We start from the raw sequence: 18,199 nt of genomic DNA, 5'->3' as shown, positions 1-18,199 counted from the left end.
AGCAACCCCATGATGGGACCCCACGGCCAGGTAAGACACACACACACACACACACACTCCCACACACTCCCACCCACACCCCAGAGCCTTACCACACCCCTTAAAAGAGGCCCGTGCACCCTCGCTGGGGGGTTGGGCCTCCGCCCTGGAGACATCGTGGCCACGGAAGAACCCGCACACACACAATCCTGACGTCAGATCGGCTCCTTTAATTAATTGAAATAATTGAAACTTCGCTACACGGTTTGATCAGCTCACCGGGAGCCTTCGTGTAAGATGAGGAAGACGGCCGTTCAGACCCCCGCGCCTTTGATTGCACCCCTCCCCACACACACACACACACACACACGCTCACGTCTCTGGAGGGAGATGAATTATTCAGACCCCCTCGTCCCCTGAAGACGTCTCTCTGCTCTCACCCACCATCGATACAGCATTAATATTGCACGGCCTGCTGGCTTAGAACGGACTCTCACGTGTGCACACGCACGTGACCGTTCGCACGTGCACGCTCGCTGTATCTCTCAAGGCCTAGTTAGTCGAGAAATGGATAACACTCAAAAAATATATATTTGCCTCGACACCTCTGGAGTTCCGAATTTTCTTCTTGGACTTTTGTGCTGGAGGTACAAAGCAAACGTAGCTAACGGGTTTCTTAACGAGTTACTGTCCGCCCCGTAGCGCCAAATCGGTCATCGGTTCTAATCTGCCTCTACTTTGGTGAGACTTTGTAGAGTTGCCGGGCGCTTACCAACGCTGAAACGTCAGTCACCTTCACACGCCAGACGGATCTCTCCGGGTGTCGTCTTGCTGTTGCCACTGTCCGTTGTTCTCGGCTGTGCGCCAGGCTCTTTCGTGATCGGTGTCGGTATTTGTCCAGGCCTCTTTTGGATATTTGGAGTCCTGCTCAGTACATGTGGAACAACATCTGTCAGATCTCTCTAGGAATATGTACAGAATATGTACGAATATTGGAATTTCCTTCTTCCTCCCTGCCCAGCTCTGCCCCCCCCCCCCCCCCCCCCCCCCCCCCCCCCCTAACACCACACACACACACACACACACCACTCACACCACACACTCTGGGCTCTCCTCTCTTTAACGTGTTTTTTGGCCTCCTCGTGTAGCCTGGTCCGCATTTGCCCTGTCCCGCGTGTCTGGATCACTGTGGTTCTGGCCCTGCTGTGGCCTGTGTGTGAGGCGTTTTTGTGTGTGAGGTGTGTTTTGTGTGTGTGAGGTGTGTGTGTGTGTGTGAGAGCGCAGTAGTAGGAGTGGTTTGGGTTTTGCAGCTCTGAGCGTGTTCTGGTGCCGCCCCGTCGTGCCCCGTGTGCATCCGCCCGCCTGCATGTGCACCTGCTCCAGCTGCCCCCACCATCCATCCTGCCCTCGCCACTCAGCTCCACCCCCGCCACCCTGCCCCCCCCTGCTCCTACACCTGAGAATAACACGGACGCTAATGCTGGGGAAATCCCCCCCCCCCCCCCCTCTCTCTCTCTCTCTCTCTCTCTCTCTCTCTCTCTCTCTAGCCTTTCATGTCTCCGCGGTACCCCCGGTGGACCTCGGCCATCCCTCCGCATGCCAAATCAGGTACGGACCTCGGCACGCTGCCCCGCCCCTTGACCCTAGCCACACCCCCACCAGCTCCCTGTGGTTGGTCCAAACCAGTGTTCATTTTGACAATTTTTAGCAAATTTTGATTGTTTTAGTCTTAGTCTTTTGACTAAAATGTCATTTAGTTTTAGTCATAATTTAGTCATTGGATTTGTTTTTAGTCTTAGTCTAGTTTTAGTCGACTAATTATCATTATAATTTAGTCGACTAACTATCAAAAGAATTTAGTTGACTAAAATATAAATGGTATAATAGTCATTATATACACTTGCACAAAACAACTTTATTGACCTGAACTTATAGTTATTGAGCTTAACAATAACAAAACATTGATGACCAGTAGGCCCGCTCTACCTGAGAACATATGGAGTTTATTATGAACAATGCATATTACATTCTATATAAAACTGGGTGTCGTAAAAACAACGCCATAGCCTGCAGATGTCGTTTCATTTGTCGAATTTTTCCTGACATAATCGTCCCACATGGTTTACACACCGTCTTCTTTTTCTCAAAGTCAAAATAGAAATGTGTCCATATATCGCCTCTTATCTTTCTCCCTGCTGACATTGTCGAGTTAACTTCGAGTTGAATTTCATGAGTGACCACAGTTCACAGGCTAGTATGGACTTCCCGCGTTCTGTGCGATGTGAAGACGTTAGTACTGATTGGACGGTTACCCGGTTTGTCCCGCCTCTCCGTGTACGCTAAAGTAGTTACGGTTGGATCTCTTTTCTCAAAAGCTAAATCAGATCTGATTGAATGTCGTCGCTGGCCAATATTTTCGTCTCGTTTTTATTCGTTGACGAAAATGACCATTAATTTTGTCATCGTTTTTATCCCTTCGTATAGTTTTTATTTATATAAAAGGTTCGTTGACGAAAACTATGATGAAAATTATTCGTCAACGAAATTAACACTGGTCCAAACCCTAATGTCTCTGTCCAGGCAGTTCTGATCTACCCATTACCTGTACAATAATTAATATAAGAAACCAGTAACTATTCTCGTCCCAGAATCAGCTCCAGGAGGCTGTTCTCGATCTTACTAAATTGTTCTCTCTCACATTCTCTCTCATCTCCATCAGCCCCCCGTTGGGGTTCCTGGGTCACAGCCACTCTTGCCAAACAGTTTGGACCCCACCCGGCCACAAGGTACTGACCTCTGACCTCCGACCCTCACGCAGGGGTCATAATTACTGGATTTAACCCCGGTCAGGGTTTCTTAGGTTTCTGTTCTGTAATTCGCAGGACATCCCAACATGGGCGGCCCGATGAGAATGAACCCGCCGAGAGGAATGGGAGGAATGGGACCTCAGGTACACACACACACACACACACACACACACACACACACACACACACACACAGTCCTGTCATCCCTAAGAAACCACCATTTTCTGTTGTCAGCAAATGTGGGCACAATAACTGGCACCGTAAAGTGTGTGTGTGTGTGTGTGTGGGGACACCACTTGTAATCTGCCCTCGACACACGTAATCCCCATCTTTGAAAAGCACCTCCCCAAAAGGCATTCTGATACTGCAGCAGGTAATCCAGACTCCCAGGAGAGCGTAGAAATGTACACTACCAGAACCACTCACTCGGAATCATTCAACATCGATTTATCTTTAACACCCCCAAAACCCAGAATGTACTGTTGTGTTCTGCCTTATCCCCGGCCCACCTCTAGCACCTGATGGCTTGTGAGAGCTATGAAAAAGCCCACATCTTCAAACAGGAAGTAGTTTGTTTGTGGTGTGGGGGAGGGGAGCATCATATCCTCATCCCATGGGTCTCGCAGACACAGAGTCGAAGGCTGCAGACTTGTTTGTAGATTTTGGGTGACGCTTCCTCTGTTTGTGCCCTGTTGGCAGAGCTATGGTGGGATGAGACCTCCTCCCAACTCTCTGGGCGGACCCGGTATGCCCGGAATGAACATGTGAGTGGCGCCGCACTGTTGCACCAATCGGGTTCACCGTCGACCTCCTCACACGCTTGTGGGGGTCCGGGGGGGGTGTTTTGGTGTTGAGGACGTTTAAGCGGTGATGGGTGTTTGATTAAGGTCGTTTATTCTCTCAGGGGCCCAGGAGGGAGAGGTCCCTGGCCAAATCCCAACGCTAACTCGGTAAGTGTGACCAGCAAGAACACGAGTGTGTTTACATACGTTCTGTTTATGGCCTAATAATGAAGCTCCTCCTCTTTCTCCTCACAGATAGCATACTCTTCCTCATCTCCAGGCAACTACGTGGTAAGTGATGGACACGCCTCCACCCTGGCTCTTTAGTCGTAGCTCCGCCCACCAGCCTCGGTCCACTTGATCTCGAGGGAGGGTGGGGGGAATCTTTAAGGCGCGGGCTCGCGCTTTCTTCTGGGAATAAAAAGTTTGGCCAGACCCCGAGCTGGAAGTTTCGAAACGTATCGATTTTCGCCGGGTCGATTACCATACGGCTCCGCTCGGCTGCAGGCGCGTGTGTGTGTGTGTGTGTGTGTGTGTGTGTGTGTGTGTGCGCAGTAAGTGGACATTAGTCATACTGCCATTACGGCTCCCCTGGGTCTGGACCGGCTTCCCTTCTAATCGCTCACGCAGCCTTGCCAGGGATGAAGAGTGTATTATGGTGGTCCTAAGGAATGAAAAGAAGAACTTGTGTGTGTGTGTGTGTGTGTGTGTGTGTGTGTGTGTGTGTGTGTGTGTGTGTGTGTGTGTGTCCCTCAGGGCCCTCCAGGAGGTGGTGGTCCACCAGGAACCCCAATCATGCCGAGTCCAGGAGGTGTGTAAAACGAGTCTCTCGCTCTGTTTCGCTGCTTTCTTTCCTGTAATCTCTTCACCAGGAGTTGTTCATCTCTACCTCAGCCCCCCCAAGGCTCAGTGCCTCCCCCTCCTCCTCCCTAGCCCCTCCCCCTCCTCCTCCCTAGCCCCTCCCCTTCCCTCCATAGTCCCTCCTCTCTTCTCCCTCAGCCTTGGTTGCCAATGTCGGCCCAAGGTTGCTGCATTACCTCAGTGGCTTTGTGGCCAACAGCAGCACTTAAGCAGAGAGTGAAAGCAGGAGGAAAACACACACACACACACACAAAAAAACACCCACAATGCTGCGCTTCCTTCCCCTCCCCCGCTCCCGGTGACGTCACCCTGATCCAGCCTGCCTGGTCTGGACTGGTGGAGTGGTGATCCACAGCTCCACCCTGGCCCACAGCCGCCTGCTCCATTCTCACCTCCATCTCCTTTGTCCCCGACAGACTCCACCAACTCCAGCGAAAACCTCTACACGATGATGAACCCCATCGGCCCCGGAGGAAACAGACCCGGCGTGAGTGTCCTCTCGTGTGGCCTCCTCCGGAGGGGGGAGCCCGAATCTAGGCCTACGCCCTACGGGAGCACGGGCGAGACAATTCTTGTTCCCGGCACGCCCGTCGGCTACAGCGCATTCGTCTCCCGCCCGCGTGCACGCCGGGGACCGGCAGTAGGGGTTAAGGGCCAAACACTGACTCATTTTGTCTCATTGCAGTTCCCGATGGGCCCGGGTCCGGACGGCCCCATGGGAGGCATGGGCTCCATGGAACCCCATCATATGAACGGGTCGTTAGGTGAGCGCGGTGAACGCTCTCATGCGAGTCAGCAGCTGTATTCAGGCTCCCCCTGGTGGTGGTGTGTGGTCAGTGCATAACCTTTTACTTTCTGTTCTCAGGCTCGGGTGACATGGACGGGCTGCCAAAGGTAAACACCACCTAAACGTGTTGAATATCTCACGTGCATTGCTAGTAATAAACACCTTCTTGAGAAGTAGCGAGATGCTAATAAGGTGCGCTTAAAAGAGCATGCCGTCAGCTGATTGGCTGAGGAACGGTGCTTATGGGTGAATTGAAGGCCTGAGGGCGGAGCCGGGGGGCGTGACCGCACGCGTTTGAGCTGACGTGTGACGTCTCGTCCCGCAGAACTCGCCGAACAACATGGCAGGCATGAACAACCCGCCAGGCACGCCTCGGGACGACGGCGAGATTGCCGGCAACTTCCTCAACCCGTTCCAAAGCGAAAGTGTGAGTAAAGCTCCACCCAACCCCGCCCCTGCCACTCTCCCACCCACCAATCATATAGCTCCTCCCAGCAGGCACTCTGGAGGCCCCACCCACAAGCCTCACAGCCGGTTTTCCCAAATAAATGTAACAAATTTGCTTGCGGCTGTGGTGGGGAAAGAAAATGTTTTTTGTGAGAGGATTAAGTCTTGCTTCAGAGTAGGTGCTGGAAGTGGCTCGTCTTGTGTACTAGGGACCTTGTGAGCTTTGGCTTTCAAAGTCGCACGGTCTCACACTTCCTGCAACGTCAACACAAAATGCAGTTTTAGCATAACCGTCTTGTACCTGTCTGTCATGATCTCATCAGTTTTCTGCCCCTCCCCTCTTCTCTTTCCAGTATTCACCCAACATGACGATGAGTGTGTGATTTTCTTTTATTATTATTTGATGTTTTTTGTTTTTCTTTTTTTTTTCTTCCTTCAATTTTTTATTTTTTTTACTCTCCAAACCTCGTTCCTTTTGACCCTGCGGAACCCCCCCCCAAATACACACACACACACACACACACACACACGTGCGTTACGTGGCCCCACCCACCACTGACTCCACCAAACCCCACCCTTTGCCCTTGGAACTGTGGCGTGGGCCCGCACAGCCCCCTGGGATGCCTGCCGAGCATGTGACCCGGGCTAGGGTCGTCCAGCCTTACACGGGCAAAATGGCCGTCGACAACAGGAAGCAGCTCCCGAGTTCCCGGCAGGAAGAGCCTGCCGAATGACTCCGCCCACCTCTCTGGCTTCCTGTCTGGCTCCGGACATTGAATGGGGTGCTGTGGGCCTACACACACACACACACACACTAGCGTGAGCAGAAGAGCAGTGTGACAGGCAGGGGTGTCCTCTATAGTCGACTTGATGTGCCTATCTTGGCTGCCCGACCTCTTGAACTCAATCATTTTGAACGCCATCATGTTTGTTTGGATTTTGTTTTCTTTAATCAGTGCAGTGCGTATCGGGATGTCTAATCTCGCCGTCGTTTGGTTCATATCTTCTCCTTTCTCCATTTTAATGTGTACGTTTTTAAGTGCGAGACTGATCTCACGAAGATGTACTGGGCTATGAACGTTTTCATTCTTTCTGTGTATGTATTGTATTAGTAATAATTATTGTTTCTTTTTTATTCATTAATATTGTAATGATTATTGATTAGGGTATTTTTCCTGAGACAGCAAGCATACATTCACACACACAGTAGGAACCTTCTGTCTTAGAATTTCTGTGATTTAGTTGATGTGGTTCATTGTGGGTTGCGTTTGTGTTTTGAGCGAGTTTTGGGGATTTCCAACTGTTTTATGTGACATGGCCACCCACATAACTGTCCCCGCCCCTGCCCACAAAGTCACCACGCCCCATTTGTGACGAGACTTCAAAGCGTCCCAGGGCATAGGAACATCAATAACGATAAACCTTCACTCCAAGGTTTATATCTGTTGCTGGGTCATCAAGCTCTGTCCAAGAGTCCAAGGCTGTTAGAAGCCAACACGCAGCACCAGAATCACAAACCTTTCCTGTTGTTTCTGTATATATTTTTTTATTTTATTATTTTTTTTATTATAGAGACAAAATGCTTTTGTCCCATAGCGTAAAAACCCCAACTGTTTTGTTGTGGTACTAAATATCGGTTGCAATTATGATTAGAACTTAAATTGCTTAAATTGTCACATTTTATTTATTCTTTTACCTTTTTTATTGAATTAAATGGTTGTGCATCTTGTTTTGCTACATGCAGTGCTTCAGGACATATTGTAAACATGTAAATACGGCAGTTGTAACTGCCGCCTACTGATTTGTACCATACCCTCTGAACTTTGACCTTGCCTGATGCTCCCAACACTCCGAAGTAAGGTGTCCCAGGAAACGGATGCCCTCTGAGGCAACGCCACCTTGGTCCCATCGGGGTTCTGCGGTTCCCAGCAGACAGGAAGCCACTTTTGCCATTGGTGTGACATATGAGGTTGGCCCTCATGGCTGGACATTGGCCGCTTAAACATTTTGTTTGAGACGGGACTGATTTTTATGAATGGACTCCGTAACTTTCATGCGAGGTACCGTCTCTCCGTCCAGTGCCGCTACTGATCGCTGTGGCGGCGGTGCTGGCGGGGAAAGCTGAGTCTGTTGGGATGGGGCCCGGCAGATGACCGCACAATGCAACTGCTTGTAAATAGTCCTTGGCCCACTCCAGCCTGCTGTGTGTTGTGCCGGCGACGCCTCTTCGCCTCCTGCGTTTCCCCACGTCCGTCCCTCTTTCCCCAGAAGAGACTCCGCCCGGTCACGTGCGCCGAACGTGGTGCTCGCGGGCCCGAGGATTCGGCCACCGTCCAGCGTGCGCCTCGGAACCGTTTCCGCCAGGACGTTTGCTGTCCCGTTGTGTCTTCGTGTGCGGTCGGAGGCCTGCAACATCGCAGCCGTGCGTCACGTACACCGCGACATCTCTCTCCTTCGGTGGGCTGTTCTCCTGCAGCGTTCTCCTCCTAGCCCCGCCCCAGACCCGTCCTAGCCCCGCCCAAGACCCGTCCTAGCCCCGCCCCGTCCTACCTCCAGCTCCGCCTCTGCTGCTGTGTTTCTTGCATTCAAGCAAAATGTCTTTCTGCATTTTAATTTTTTTATTTCTTTTTGGATGGTTAGCTTGCGTCCTGGAATTGTTTAAAACCAAATAAAGCACTGAGTCCAGGAGTGTGAAAGCGTCTGTGGGTGTAGGGGGACGGAGGGGTTCTGGGCTCTACGCTGGGCATCTGGACTTTGACGGACTTGTGCGCACAAGCCGATGTAGCTCGCCAGCCGTCTCACTCCCCTTAGCGCGTGGTATCCCTCCGCTTCTCTTTCTGTTTGATGTAAATAATGTAAAATGCATTTTGATATCATTGACATGTTTTGATATTTGTCACTACCAGTGGACATAGAGCTTGTGAAAGATGTAAAGAAAAAAAAAATAACCGAAAGACACCCTCATAGCTGAAGAGAGCGTTCTCCATTCCTGGGCATTGCGAGGAGAGGACGGGAGCCTTTGGTGAGATCTCGTACTTATCGATGTGGCTCATTTCTTTGAGAAACAAAACAACGACGACGAATGCAAACATCAGGTTTGATAGATTCGAAGGGGGAGAGGCAGCTCTGTAGCAGAACCACCAGACCCGCTGGACTTTCAGCCTTGTCTGAGTGCTCAGGATCACCGTTTCTCTTTTGCGTCTTTCGCCTGAACGCGGGGTAAAAACGCTCGGGCGCGCCAGACCCCGGGGGCGCGTGCGGGACGCGCAGGAGTCGCGCGCGCCGACCGCTCGCTCGTCTGACGCGCCCTTTGCACTTTTCCAGGGCACTGAGTGACACAAAAACAGCACCCGTTAACACGCATTTAACATCCACACGGGACTCCGTCACTTCAGAAACCTTAAGGGACCATGCATAACCAGACTTTGCTATGAAGGATTTTTTAATCTATTTAAAATAAAAAGTGTAAAAAAAAGTGGAAGAAAATAAAGCCTAAATACGAATTGTAAAAGGTAATAAAAAGGAGGAAGCGTTTTCTCCGTGGTCGGAGATGCCGTTTTTTTTTTTTGTTTTGTTTTTTTGTTTGTTTTGTTTTAATTATTGTTTTTTAAGTGCCAGTGTCTGCGCTCCCCGCCCTGTTCTCTGTGTAAATTCTGTCCCATCAGCCATCTCCGCACTCCTGTCGTGATGCTGTATAATAATGTAACATTAGGAGGAACTGGCGGGAGGGGGGTGTAAAGGGTTGGGGAGGGAAATCGTTTCTCCTGCGCTGTTTCTTCGTTCTTTCTAAGATACAAAAAAGCAGTATTGAGTACTATAAAGCACCTGCCTCCTCGGTTTGCTTTGTACGTCATGGTAGGCTAGTTTGGACCCTCGTCTTGGGGACGTTTGCGTGTCTCGTGTAGTTATCAAAGTCCTTTGTATGTTTTCTTTATATTGTAAAGTTTCTTTAGACTGAACAAGTCGTTTATTAAAAGGATGGAAAATGCATCAATAATAAATGTCATTTTTTGTTTGTTTACTTTTTTCCACGGAGTCGTTTATTTTTGCTCGTGTCCTTTTGTTGTAGATACAAATTTAAAACTAATAAAATAACATAACCCGTTTTACCAAGAACTACTTTTCCTCCCTTATTTAAAAAGTACATTTCTTAGGGGCTCCTCTTGCACGTGCATGCGTCCTTACGTCCGAGCTGACCTTCACGTGACCTTCGCGCCCTCCGTATCACATAGAAGCTACCATCCGTGAAATGACAGTAAGATGTCCAGTGGCATGCAAGATCTTGTGCTTCAGCACTCTCCGTCTCATCCGTACTAATATTTTAACCTGTACAATACTGGGGATGTTTCGGTCTGCGTAGCTGGATGGAGCTAAGTGGTTCGTTTCCTACAGCTCTGGTTCTTCCCACGGGCCGTGGGCACAGACAGCAGAGGTGCAGTGCTGTGTGAGGCACGTGGTGAGGGTTTTAATTTATTTGCTTACTTATTTGAGAGTGAAGCATCTCGTGCAACTGGGTCCTGCATCATGGTGTTAAGACCACCTTAAATGAGAGACCACCTTAAAAGAGAGCAAATGTTGTGTAATCCTTTCATTTAATGATTACCATTGGTTACAATGTTTTTGGGAACTCACACATGCATAGTCAATCACAGTTTGGCAAGCAATACATTCTCCATAAGGTGTATTCAATTAATTCTTCATTTAATTAACGTGATCGAAGCGGTCATTAACTGAAGCACAATTCATTGTAAGTGCAGTGTCGGCACAAAGCAATAGCTATATACTGGCACAGGTTGAGGTTGGCCCCTGTGATTTAGAGGCGTGCAGAGGGGCCTTGACTTACTGTCCAGGTGCAAAACAAATGTTTGTTAGAACAATGTCTACCAAATGAAGCGTGCCTTCAGTCCGTGGATTGTGGTTTCCATCCACAAAGTGACCATGAAGCTGTAGAATGTCATTTGAGATGTTGGGACTGAAGATACTGATGTCTGGAGATCCAAAGACATCTAGTGTCCTGAGGACAGCGGGTCAAAGAGTCAAGAGTAACTGAGTAGTAACCCTCTTAGCCAGAAGACCGAAGCTCATACCATGAGCCATAAAGCCACTCCACTTTTGTTTTAGCCATGTGCTTCGTGTCGTGGTCCTTGTCTGAGATTGCTCGGACCTTTCCGGGTTTTCTTCAGGGACGTTCCTGTATTTGGTTGTGTTGTTTCAGATCCAGGCCCTGATCTGTGTCTCGCCTCGGTGAGACAATGTGAGATCACGGAGATCCGGCGGAAGGTTCAACGGACTGGCTTGGATTTAGTCCTGACAGTAAAGCATAAATTGTGAGGTCTTATAGTCCCAGTTGTGTGCCTTTCCTGGCTAGTTCATTCACATTGTAGCAGGTTGACTTGGGCTTTAGGCACATCTCAAGTATAATTAAACATCTAAACTATATGGTCACGTTAAAATCAATATATCTAAACAGGTGCTTTACCTGTCATGGTTTAGATATGACTAATGGTTTAGGAGACTCATAGCATTGTGTTTTTGAATTTTAGGAACCATTTATAGGAACCATTACCTCAACACACTAGGGGGGTGTATATATGTGTGTGTGTGTGTATATATTGGGGTGAATGTGTACGTACATTTGTGGGTGTATATATGTCCGTAAGAGTGTATATGGGTGTGAGTGAATGTGTGTGGGAGTGTATATGTATGTGTATATGGATGTGTGTAGGTGTATACATAATATGTATGTATGGGGGTGAATGTGTGTGTGAGGACAGCTGGTTCTGGGTCGGAGGGAGTGTCGTGCCTGGTTCTCTCCCGGCTGCTCCCCTGTGGTTACTTCTCCCCTCCGGGGGGTGTTTGGGAATTCGGGGGCCGTGGGCGGGTGGGATTCGCGGGTCTTTCTCTGCCTGCCTCTGCCCTCTGGGGGAATGTTGTTGCAGCTTTCTACCCTTGCTGGTAAGTACATTCTGTACATTTATCCTATGTTGCACTTACATAAACACATTTACATTTATGGAATTTAGCAGACACTCTTATCCAGAGCGACTTACAAAGTGCTTTGCATCTGATCACAGAATTCATCCTAATAGTACGGATAGGACACACACACACACACACATACATCACAGTCATTTGTGCTGTATGTCGTAGGTACACTTTCTGCTCTTCTTACATAAACACACACACACACACACACACATACATCACAGTCATTTGTGCTGTATGTCTTAGGTACACTTTTTGCTCTTCTTACATAAACACTCACACACACACATACATCACAGTCATTTGTGCTGTATGTCTTAGGTACACTTTCTGCTCTTCTTACATAAACACACACACACACATACATCACAGTCATTTGTGCTGTATGTCTTAGGTACACTTTCTGCTCTTCTTACATAAACACACACACACACACATACATCACAGTCATTTGTGCTGTATGTCTTAGGTACATTTTCTGCTCTTCTTACATAAACACACACACTCACACACACACATACATCACAGTCATTTTGCTGTATGTCTTAGGTACACTTTTTGCTCTTCTTACATAAACACACACACTCACACACACATACATCACAGTCATTTGTGCTGTATGTCTTAGGTACACTTTCTGCTCTTCTTACATAAACACACACACTCACACACACATACATCACAGTCATTTGTGCTGTATGTCTTAGGTACACTTTTTGCTCTTCTTACATAAACACACACACTCACACACACATACATCACAGTCATTTGTGCTGTATGTCTTAGGTACACTTTCTGCTCTTCTTACATAAACACACACACTCACACACACACATACATCACAGTCATTTGTGCTGTATGTCTTAGGTACACTTTCTGCTCTTCTTTTAGTAGCGGCAGTTGGTGAATCATTGCAGTGGTCATTTCAAATCAAATCAAAGTTTATTTGTATAGCGCTTTTCACAACAGATGTTGTCACAAAGCGCTTTACAGGATTTAAAAGGTTAACAATACTATGGGTCCAGAACCCTAATGAGCAAGCCAAAGGCGACAGTGGCGAGGAAAAACTCCCTATGATGGTGGGGATTAGGAAGAAACCTCGGGAGAACCAAGACTCAAAAGGGAACCCATCCTCCATTGGGCGGCCCGTTAACACACAAATTACACAAAATACAGACAAATACACAAGTCACACACAAATCACACAATCAGACTAAGTAAAGGTAAAAATGAAAGTTCTGGGTTTTGATATTGTCACTGTAAATGTCTGTTGATGAACGCCAGGTTTTCATTCCATGTCGGAGCAGCGATGCTGGTATTGTAGGCTTCGACTGCAATGTTACCTCGGAGAAAAGATACGAGATGTGGTAACTATGTAACAGATTAATCAAAGGCCAAACTAAACAGATGAGTCTTTAATCGAGTTTTAAACATTGAGACTGTGTCTGAGTCCCGAATAGAGGCAGGAAGATTATTCCACAATTGTGGAGCTTTAAAAGAAAAGGCTCTTCCACCTGCTGTGATCTTTTTGATCCTAGGAACAGTTAATAACCCTGCGTCCTGCGAGCGAAGTGAACGCGCTGGGTTATATTGTTCAATAAGTTCACTAAGATAGTCTGGAGCTAAGCCATGCAGCGTTTTATATGTTAATAAAAGTATTTTATAGTCAATACGGAATCTAATTGGCAGCCAGTGTAATGACGATAGTATGGGACTAATGTGATCAAACTTTTTAGTTTTTGTTAAAACTCGTGCTGCTGCGTTCTGAACCAGCTGGAGTTTGTTTATCGATTTACCAGAGCATCCAGCTAGGAGACTGTTGCAATAATCTAAACGAGAGGATATGAATGCATGGATTAGTTTTTCTGCATCACTAATATTTAATATGTTTCTAATTTTGGCAATGTTGTGCAAGTGAAAGAACGCTACCCTAGTTATATTATTAATATGTGTATCGAACGAGAGATCTGGGTCTATTGTGACGCCCAAGTTCTTTACCTCTGCGCTGGGGGTTATAGTAAAAGAATGTAGATTCAATGCTACATTATGTATCTAAATAGTGTCATTTGAGCTGTGTTTTTTCCCCTGCCCTTCTGTCTTTTCCCTTTTTACTTTCCCTCCCCCTCTTTTCTCTCCTCTTCTATCTTCTCCTATCTTCATATGGTCCACATAACCCCAATTATTGTTATCACTATTGCACTGTATTATACAGAATTGTTTTCTTTTGATCTGTACATAAAAACAAAGTTGTCCTCCAAAGATGGGGGGTGGAGGTGGGCCACAAAATAACACTGCACCACTGTAAGGCCCAGTGAACAGTTCTGACGTCTCTGTTGTGACTTGCACTTTGTAAAGCTACTTTGTTGTTGCTACGTGTATGTTTCTTTTCAGAGAAGGCTTTCATCATTAAATCCCTGTCAGTTTTCATTCCCATTAAAACTAAACCCAAACAATTTCCTCTTCTTTAGGATGCTGATTTCTGGATAATTTAATTCCGCGATTTTTGTATGTGCAAACGAAACACTCCAAATGGAAACCGACAGAAATATTAACTGTTCTTTCTTAAAATTTCTTGTACGGAAATACCAGTATTTGGATGCATAGTAAAACTGAAGTTTTAACGTGGGCTTGTGTGGCGGCTGAGGGTGTGGTGGGTCCTCTCGGCCTCTAGATGGCACTGTGAACTCAAGGCGTTATTACGTGGGTTTGGGTTCAGAGGACACCGCGTGTTGATACTTGGGAACTGTATAGGTACCCTAAGAAAGTGCCTCATTTTGCTCGCAGTAAAGTACGACAAAGAAGGTGAGTAGATGTTTATTTCTTTCACATATCATATTTTTCCAACGTTATAAAGTCTGTCTTTCTGTTAAATCGTGCTGTTATATCAGGTTTCATTTGTGATATGCAGTAAACTAACTAGCTACCAGTGCAACTCTGCTAGCCAAAATACCAGTAATCAAATATAAAGTAAGTAATTAGGATGCATCACTCAAGGTCATCGCGAGCTAAGGAGATGGGTTAGATTAGCCGTATATATGCAGAAAATGTTTTGTGGTCTTAATTTTCGTGGTTTTGTTGACGGCCTCGTCCCGTGACGACGTCATGGGTTTGTTTATGACAAACCAGGATGACGTCAGTGGTTAATTTACGCCCCGCCTCCAGCCCCGCCCCATTTTAATGACGAAACACATCATACGTAATACAGAACGAAGCTATGTCGACGTAATCTATAATGCGTTCAAGCGTACGGTCCCACAGATGGCATGCTCAGATATCTGTCAGTCAACTAAACATTCTGGTTCAGTGTATGACAGTTCTGCACTTTTGAGCATGATGTATCATGTGAGCTTGTATTATTTTGAATTATGTTTTTTTTTTTTAAGTTAGCATGCTAATGATTTATCGCACTTTTCCACAAGCGTACCTCATGCACAGTAACGCTCCTCTCCCCCAGCCTCCATGGCCTCCTACACCTGCATCAGCTGCCGCGTGCAGTTCGCCGACGGCGACGTGCAGCGGGCGCACTACAAGACGGACTGGCACCGCTACAACCTGAAGCGCAAGGTGGCCGCCATGCCACCCGTCACGGCCGAGAGCTTCCAGCAGCGCGTGCTGGCACAGAGGACCGCCTCCGAGCAGCAGAGCCCCGTCCCCACCGCGTGTTCCACCTGCAACAAGAGGTTCTCCAGCGGGAACGCCTACACCAACCACCTGCAGTCCAGCCGGCACCAGCAGGCGGAGAGCAGGGCGCTGGCCGCCGCCCGAGACCAGGTCCAGCGGCTGAACGAGAAGAACCTGGAGAAGGGAGCCATGGCCATGGACAAGGACGCGCAGAACCAGGCTCTCCAGAAGGCCCTCAGGGAGCAGGGGAGGCGTGACCCTGCCAAGGCCACGCCCACCGAAAGGCGGGACCAGGAACGGCCCGACAGGCCGCCTCGGCTGCAGTGGTTCGAGCAGCAGGCCAAGAAGATCGCGGCGGAGGAAGATGATGATGATGATGATGAGGAGGAGGAAGAAGGTAGGTGCTTAAGACATTGGTAAATTAACCTCCTTAACTCTTGCTGCTACTGTTCAATTCACAAATAATTGCAATTAAGATTTTAGTAATTAGTGGGGGGTGCATATATGACTTGTGCGTACATATGACAAGCAGAGTCACAGTTAATGTTCATTTTCAAACAGATTTTTATTAAAATTGTGCCCAAGGGCATCATGATGTGTGTGGGTGTGTTGATGTTAGAGAGTATTGATAATGAGGTTTCTTACAGAAGAGTGGGAAGATGTTGACGACGAGGATGATGATGATGATGATGATGAAGAGATGGAGGCTGAGGAAAAGGAGCAGGTGGGGCAGGAGGGCACGTCTACGTCTGCCCCTGGGGTCATTCCCGTCACAGACTGCCTCTTTTGCAGCCACCACTCTCATTCGCTGAGCAGAAATGTGACACACATGACCAAAGCACACAGCTTCTTCCTCCCAGATATAGAGTACCTGGTTGACCTGAGAGGGCTCATCACATATCTAGGTGAGTGTGTGTGTTTTAACCGGGGACTTTTATTTTGTATGTGCCGCTCCCACACTCTGTAAGGAGGATTCTGACGCGCCGACGGCTTTTTGTTGCTGGGCAGGAGAGAAGGTTGGCGTGGGGAAAGTGTGTTTGTGGTGTAATGAGAAAGGCAGGTCTTTCTACTCCACGGAGGCCGTGCAGGCGCACATGAACGACAAGGGCCACTGCAAACTCTACACGGACGGAGACGCCGCGCTGGAGTTCGCCGACTTCTACGACTTTAGGTACTACGCCTCCCAGAGGCTCGGGCATGTGACACACCTGTTCAAGGGTTGTGGGATGTGTAGTCCAGAATAACCCTTGAACGTGGATAAGAAACAAATGCAAGTTATTGCTGTCCAGCCCTGCTCGGTGAAGGACTGATACCAAACTTGCCTCCCTACAATTTACTTTGTGTGTGTGTGTGTGTGTGTGTGTGTGTGTGTGTGTGTGTGTTAGGAGTAGCTACCCAGACGCCAGAGAGGGAGGCGATGTGGAGATGAAAGACGGAGAGCTGTCAGACGAGAAGACGGTGGAGTTTGATGACGAGACGCTTGAGCTCACGCTGCCGTCAGGTACGCCCGACCTCGGGAGTCCGTCCGTGCCAGCGTGTCCCAGCGGCGTGTCCCAGAAAAACGGCCGTGCGCTCCTGCAACACAACGGTTGCTGCTTGAGCTCTTCAGATCCTTTTGTTTACTGACCGGCTGCTTTTGCATCCGTTTGTAGCTTCGTCCGGATATTTAGCCCATTTAACAAAAACTGTTGCCAGTGTGTGGTCAGCCTTTTGTGGAGATGCAGAAGACCAATGAAGGGGCAGTTCATAGCAGCCTTGGTCAGCCTCTAGTAGCTGATCTAAAGGTTATCACAACTAATTTCCTTACAATGTTGTAGTGTGAGAGTCCCACATGTACAACCCAAATCTCTAAAAAGCCAATAAATAAAAAAAAAAGAAGCCCCCCCCCAAGCTAAATGGGCTGTGTTCTGATCCACAGGCGCCAAGATCGGCCATCGCTCGCTGATGCGGTACTACAAACAGCGTTTTGGGATGACGAGGGTGCTGGTTCCGGCTCGTAATGAGCGGGCAGTGGGGCGTGTCCTGAAGCAGTACCGGGCTTTGGGATGGGGAGGAGAAAATGGTGAGGAGATCTCAGATTTCCCTCCCTCCTCCAGAGCAGTGTGTTTTTTCCATATCTGTTTACTTTTTTTAATTGAGAATTTGCCAACTGTTTAGTAAAAAATACTAGTTCTATAAAAAAAAGAATACCACAGTAAGTTAGTATTTCATATACACAAACATACAACATATAGAATATTTATATATATATATATATATATATATATATATATATATATATATATATATATATATATATATACACATTCCCTAAGACTTTGAGGCTTGTATGTAAGAATTTTATGCTGGATCTTAGTCTGGGGGGCCCCTTAAAGGTGCTGTGGTGTGTTTTAGGTAAAACCTTCGTCACCCAGCAGCAGAAAGACATGCAGTATGTGCAGAGGATGAAGGCCAAATGGATGCTCAGGATGAGTGTGAACAATAACATGACCAAGCAGGCCCACTTCAGAGCTCAAGTCATGTTCTAATCACCTGGTCTGAGGACCACAGCCTTAAGACGGAGGGACTCGTTGATGGCCTGGTGTGTGGGTCTCTGGAAGGACCTCTCTTCATACATCTGAACTCTTTGTGGGTTAAATAACAATGTGAGGTGGACATGCTGCTACAAACATGACTTAATGGCATCGGTAGAAGGAAAATGAAACAATGTTGAGGCCTTTATTCTTTATTCTACAGCAGCTGTAACTGATTTAGTTTTCAATAGACAATGATTTGTTCTCACTGAAAGACTAGCCGGACCAAGGGTGTTAGCCTAGTCGATTAAAATTAAGCTTTTATCAGAGGACGTATAAAATGTAAAGATTAATGACCTGATGGAGGCTTATGTGAACACCGCACTACCTTTAATAAACGTTTTGGTGAAGTTAACG

At 47.6% G+C, this 18,199-nt stretch overlaps 2 protein-coding genes across 3 annotated transcripts in view; both read left to right on the top strand.

The window, feature by feature from the left end:
- The window catches only part of LOC143474650 (single-stranded DNA-binding protein 3), a 38,595-nt gene extending 29,958 nt beyond the window's left edge, over window positions 1-8,637 (top strand). Inside the window, 14 exon segments of the mRNA XM_076972149.1 lie at window positions 1-30; window positions 1,527-1,547; window positions 1,549-1,587; window positions 2,699-2,765; window positions 2,862-2,929; window positions 3,486-3,550; window positions 3,691-3,736; window positions 3,824-3,859; window positions 4,325-4,379; window positions 4,846-4,916; window positions 5,115-5,193; window positions 5,295-5,323; window positions 5,542-5,643; window positions 6,017-8,637. The exon segment at window positions 1-30 is cut by the window's left edge and continues 54 nt beyond it. Coding sequence (XP_076828264.1) covers window positions 1-30; window positions 1,527-1,547; window positions 1,549-1,587; window positions 2,699-2,765; window positions 2,862-2,929; window positions 3,486-3,550; window positions 3,691-3,736; window positions 3,824-3,859; window positions 4,325-4,379; window positions 4,846-4,916; window positions 5,115-5,193; window positions 5,295-5,323; window positions 5,542-5,643; window positions 6,017-6,046 — 738 coding nt within the window. The 3' untranslated portion in view covers window positions 6,047-8,637.
- A 5,665-nt stretch (window positions 8,638-14,302) lies between these two features.
- Window positions 14,303-18,197, top strand: znf622 (zinc finger protein 622). Of its 2 annotated transcripts, none has more exons than XM_076973511.1 (7): window positions 14,303-14,450; window positions 15,103-15,666; window positions 15,920-16,174; window positions 16,278-16,440; window positions 16,655-16,770; window positions 17,188-17,331; window positions 17,664-18,197. In XM_076973511.1, the coding sequence occupies exons 2-7, from the start codon at window positions 15,108-15,110 to the stop codon at window positions 17,795-17,797; spliced, it is 1,371 nt and encodes a 456-aa protein (XP_076829626.1). In that variant the 5' UTR covers window positions 14,303-14,450; window positions 15,103-15,107; the 3' UTR covers window positions 17,798-18,197. The 2 variants fall into 2 exon arrangements, with proteins under 2 accessions (XP_076829626.1, XP_076829625.1); XM_076973510.1 differs by having other exon boundaries at window positions 15,917-16,174.
- The last annotated feature ends 2 nt before the right edge of the window (window positions 18,198-18,199 follow it).

Source organism: Brachyhypopomus gauderio, chromosome 14, assembly GCF_052324685.1.
Source record: "Brachyhypopomus gauderio isolate BG-103 chromosome 14, BGAUD_0.2, whole genome shotgun sequence".
Taxonomy (NCBI): Eukaryota; Metazoa; Chordata; class Actinopteri; order Gymnotiformes; family Hypopomidae; genus Brachyhypopomus; species Brachyhypopomus gauderio.
This window is presented reverse-complemented; position numbering and strand designations above follow the sequence as displayed.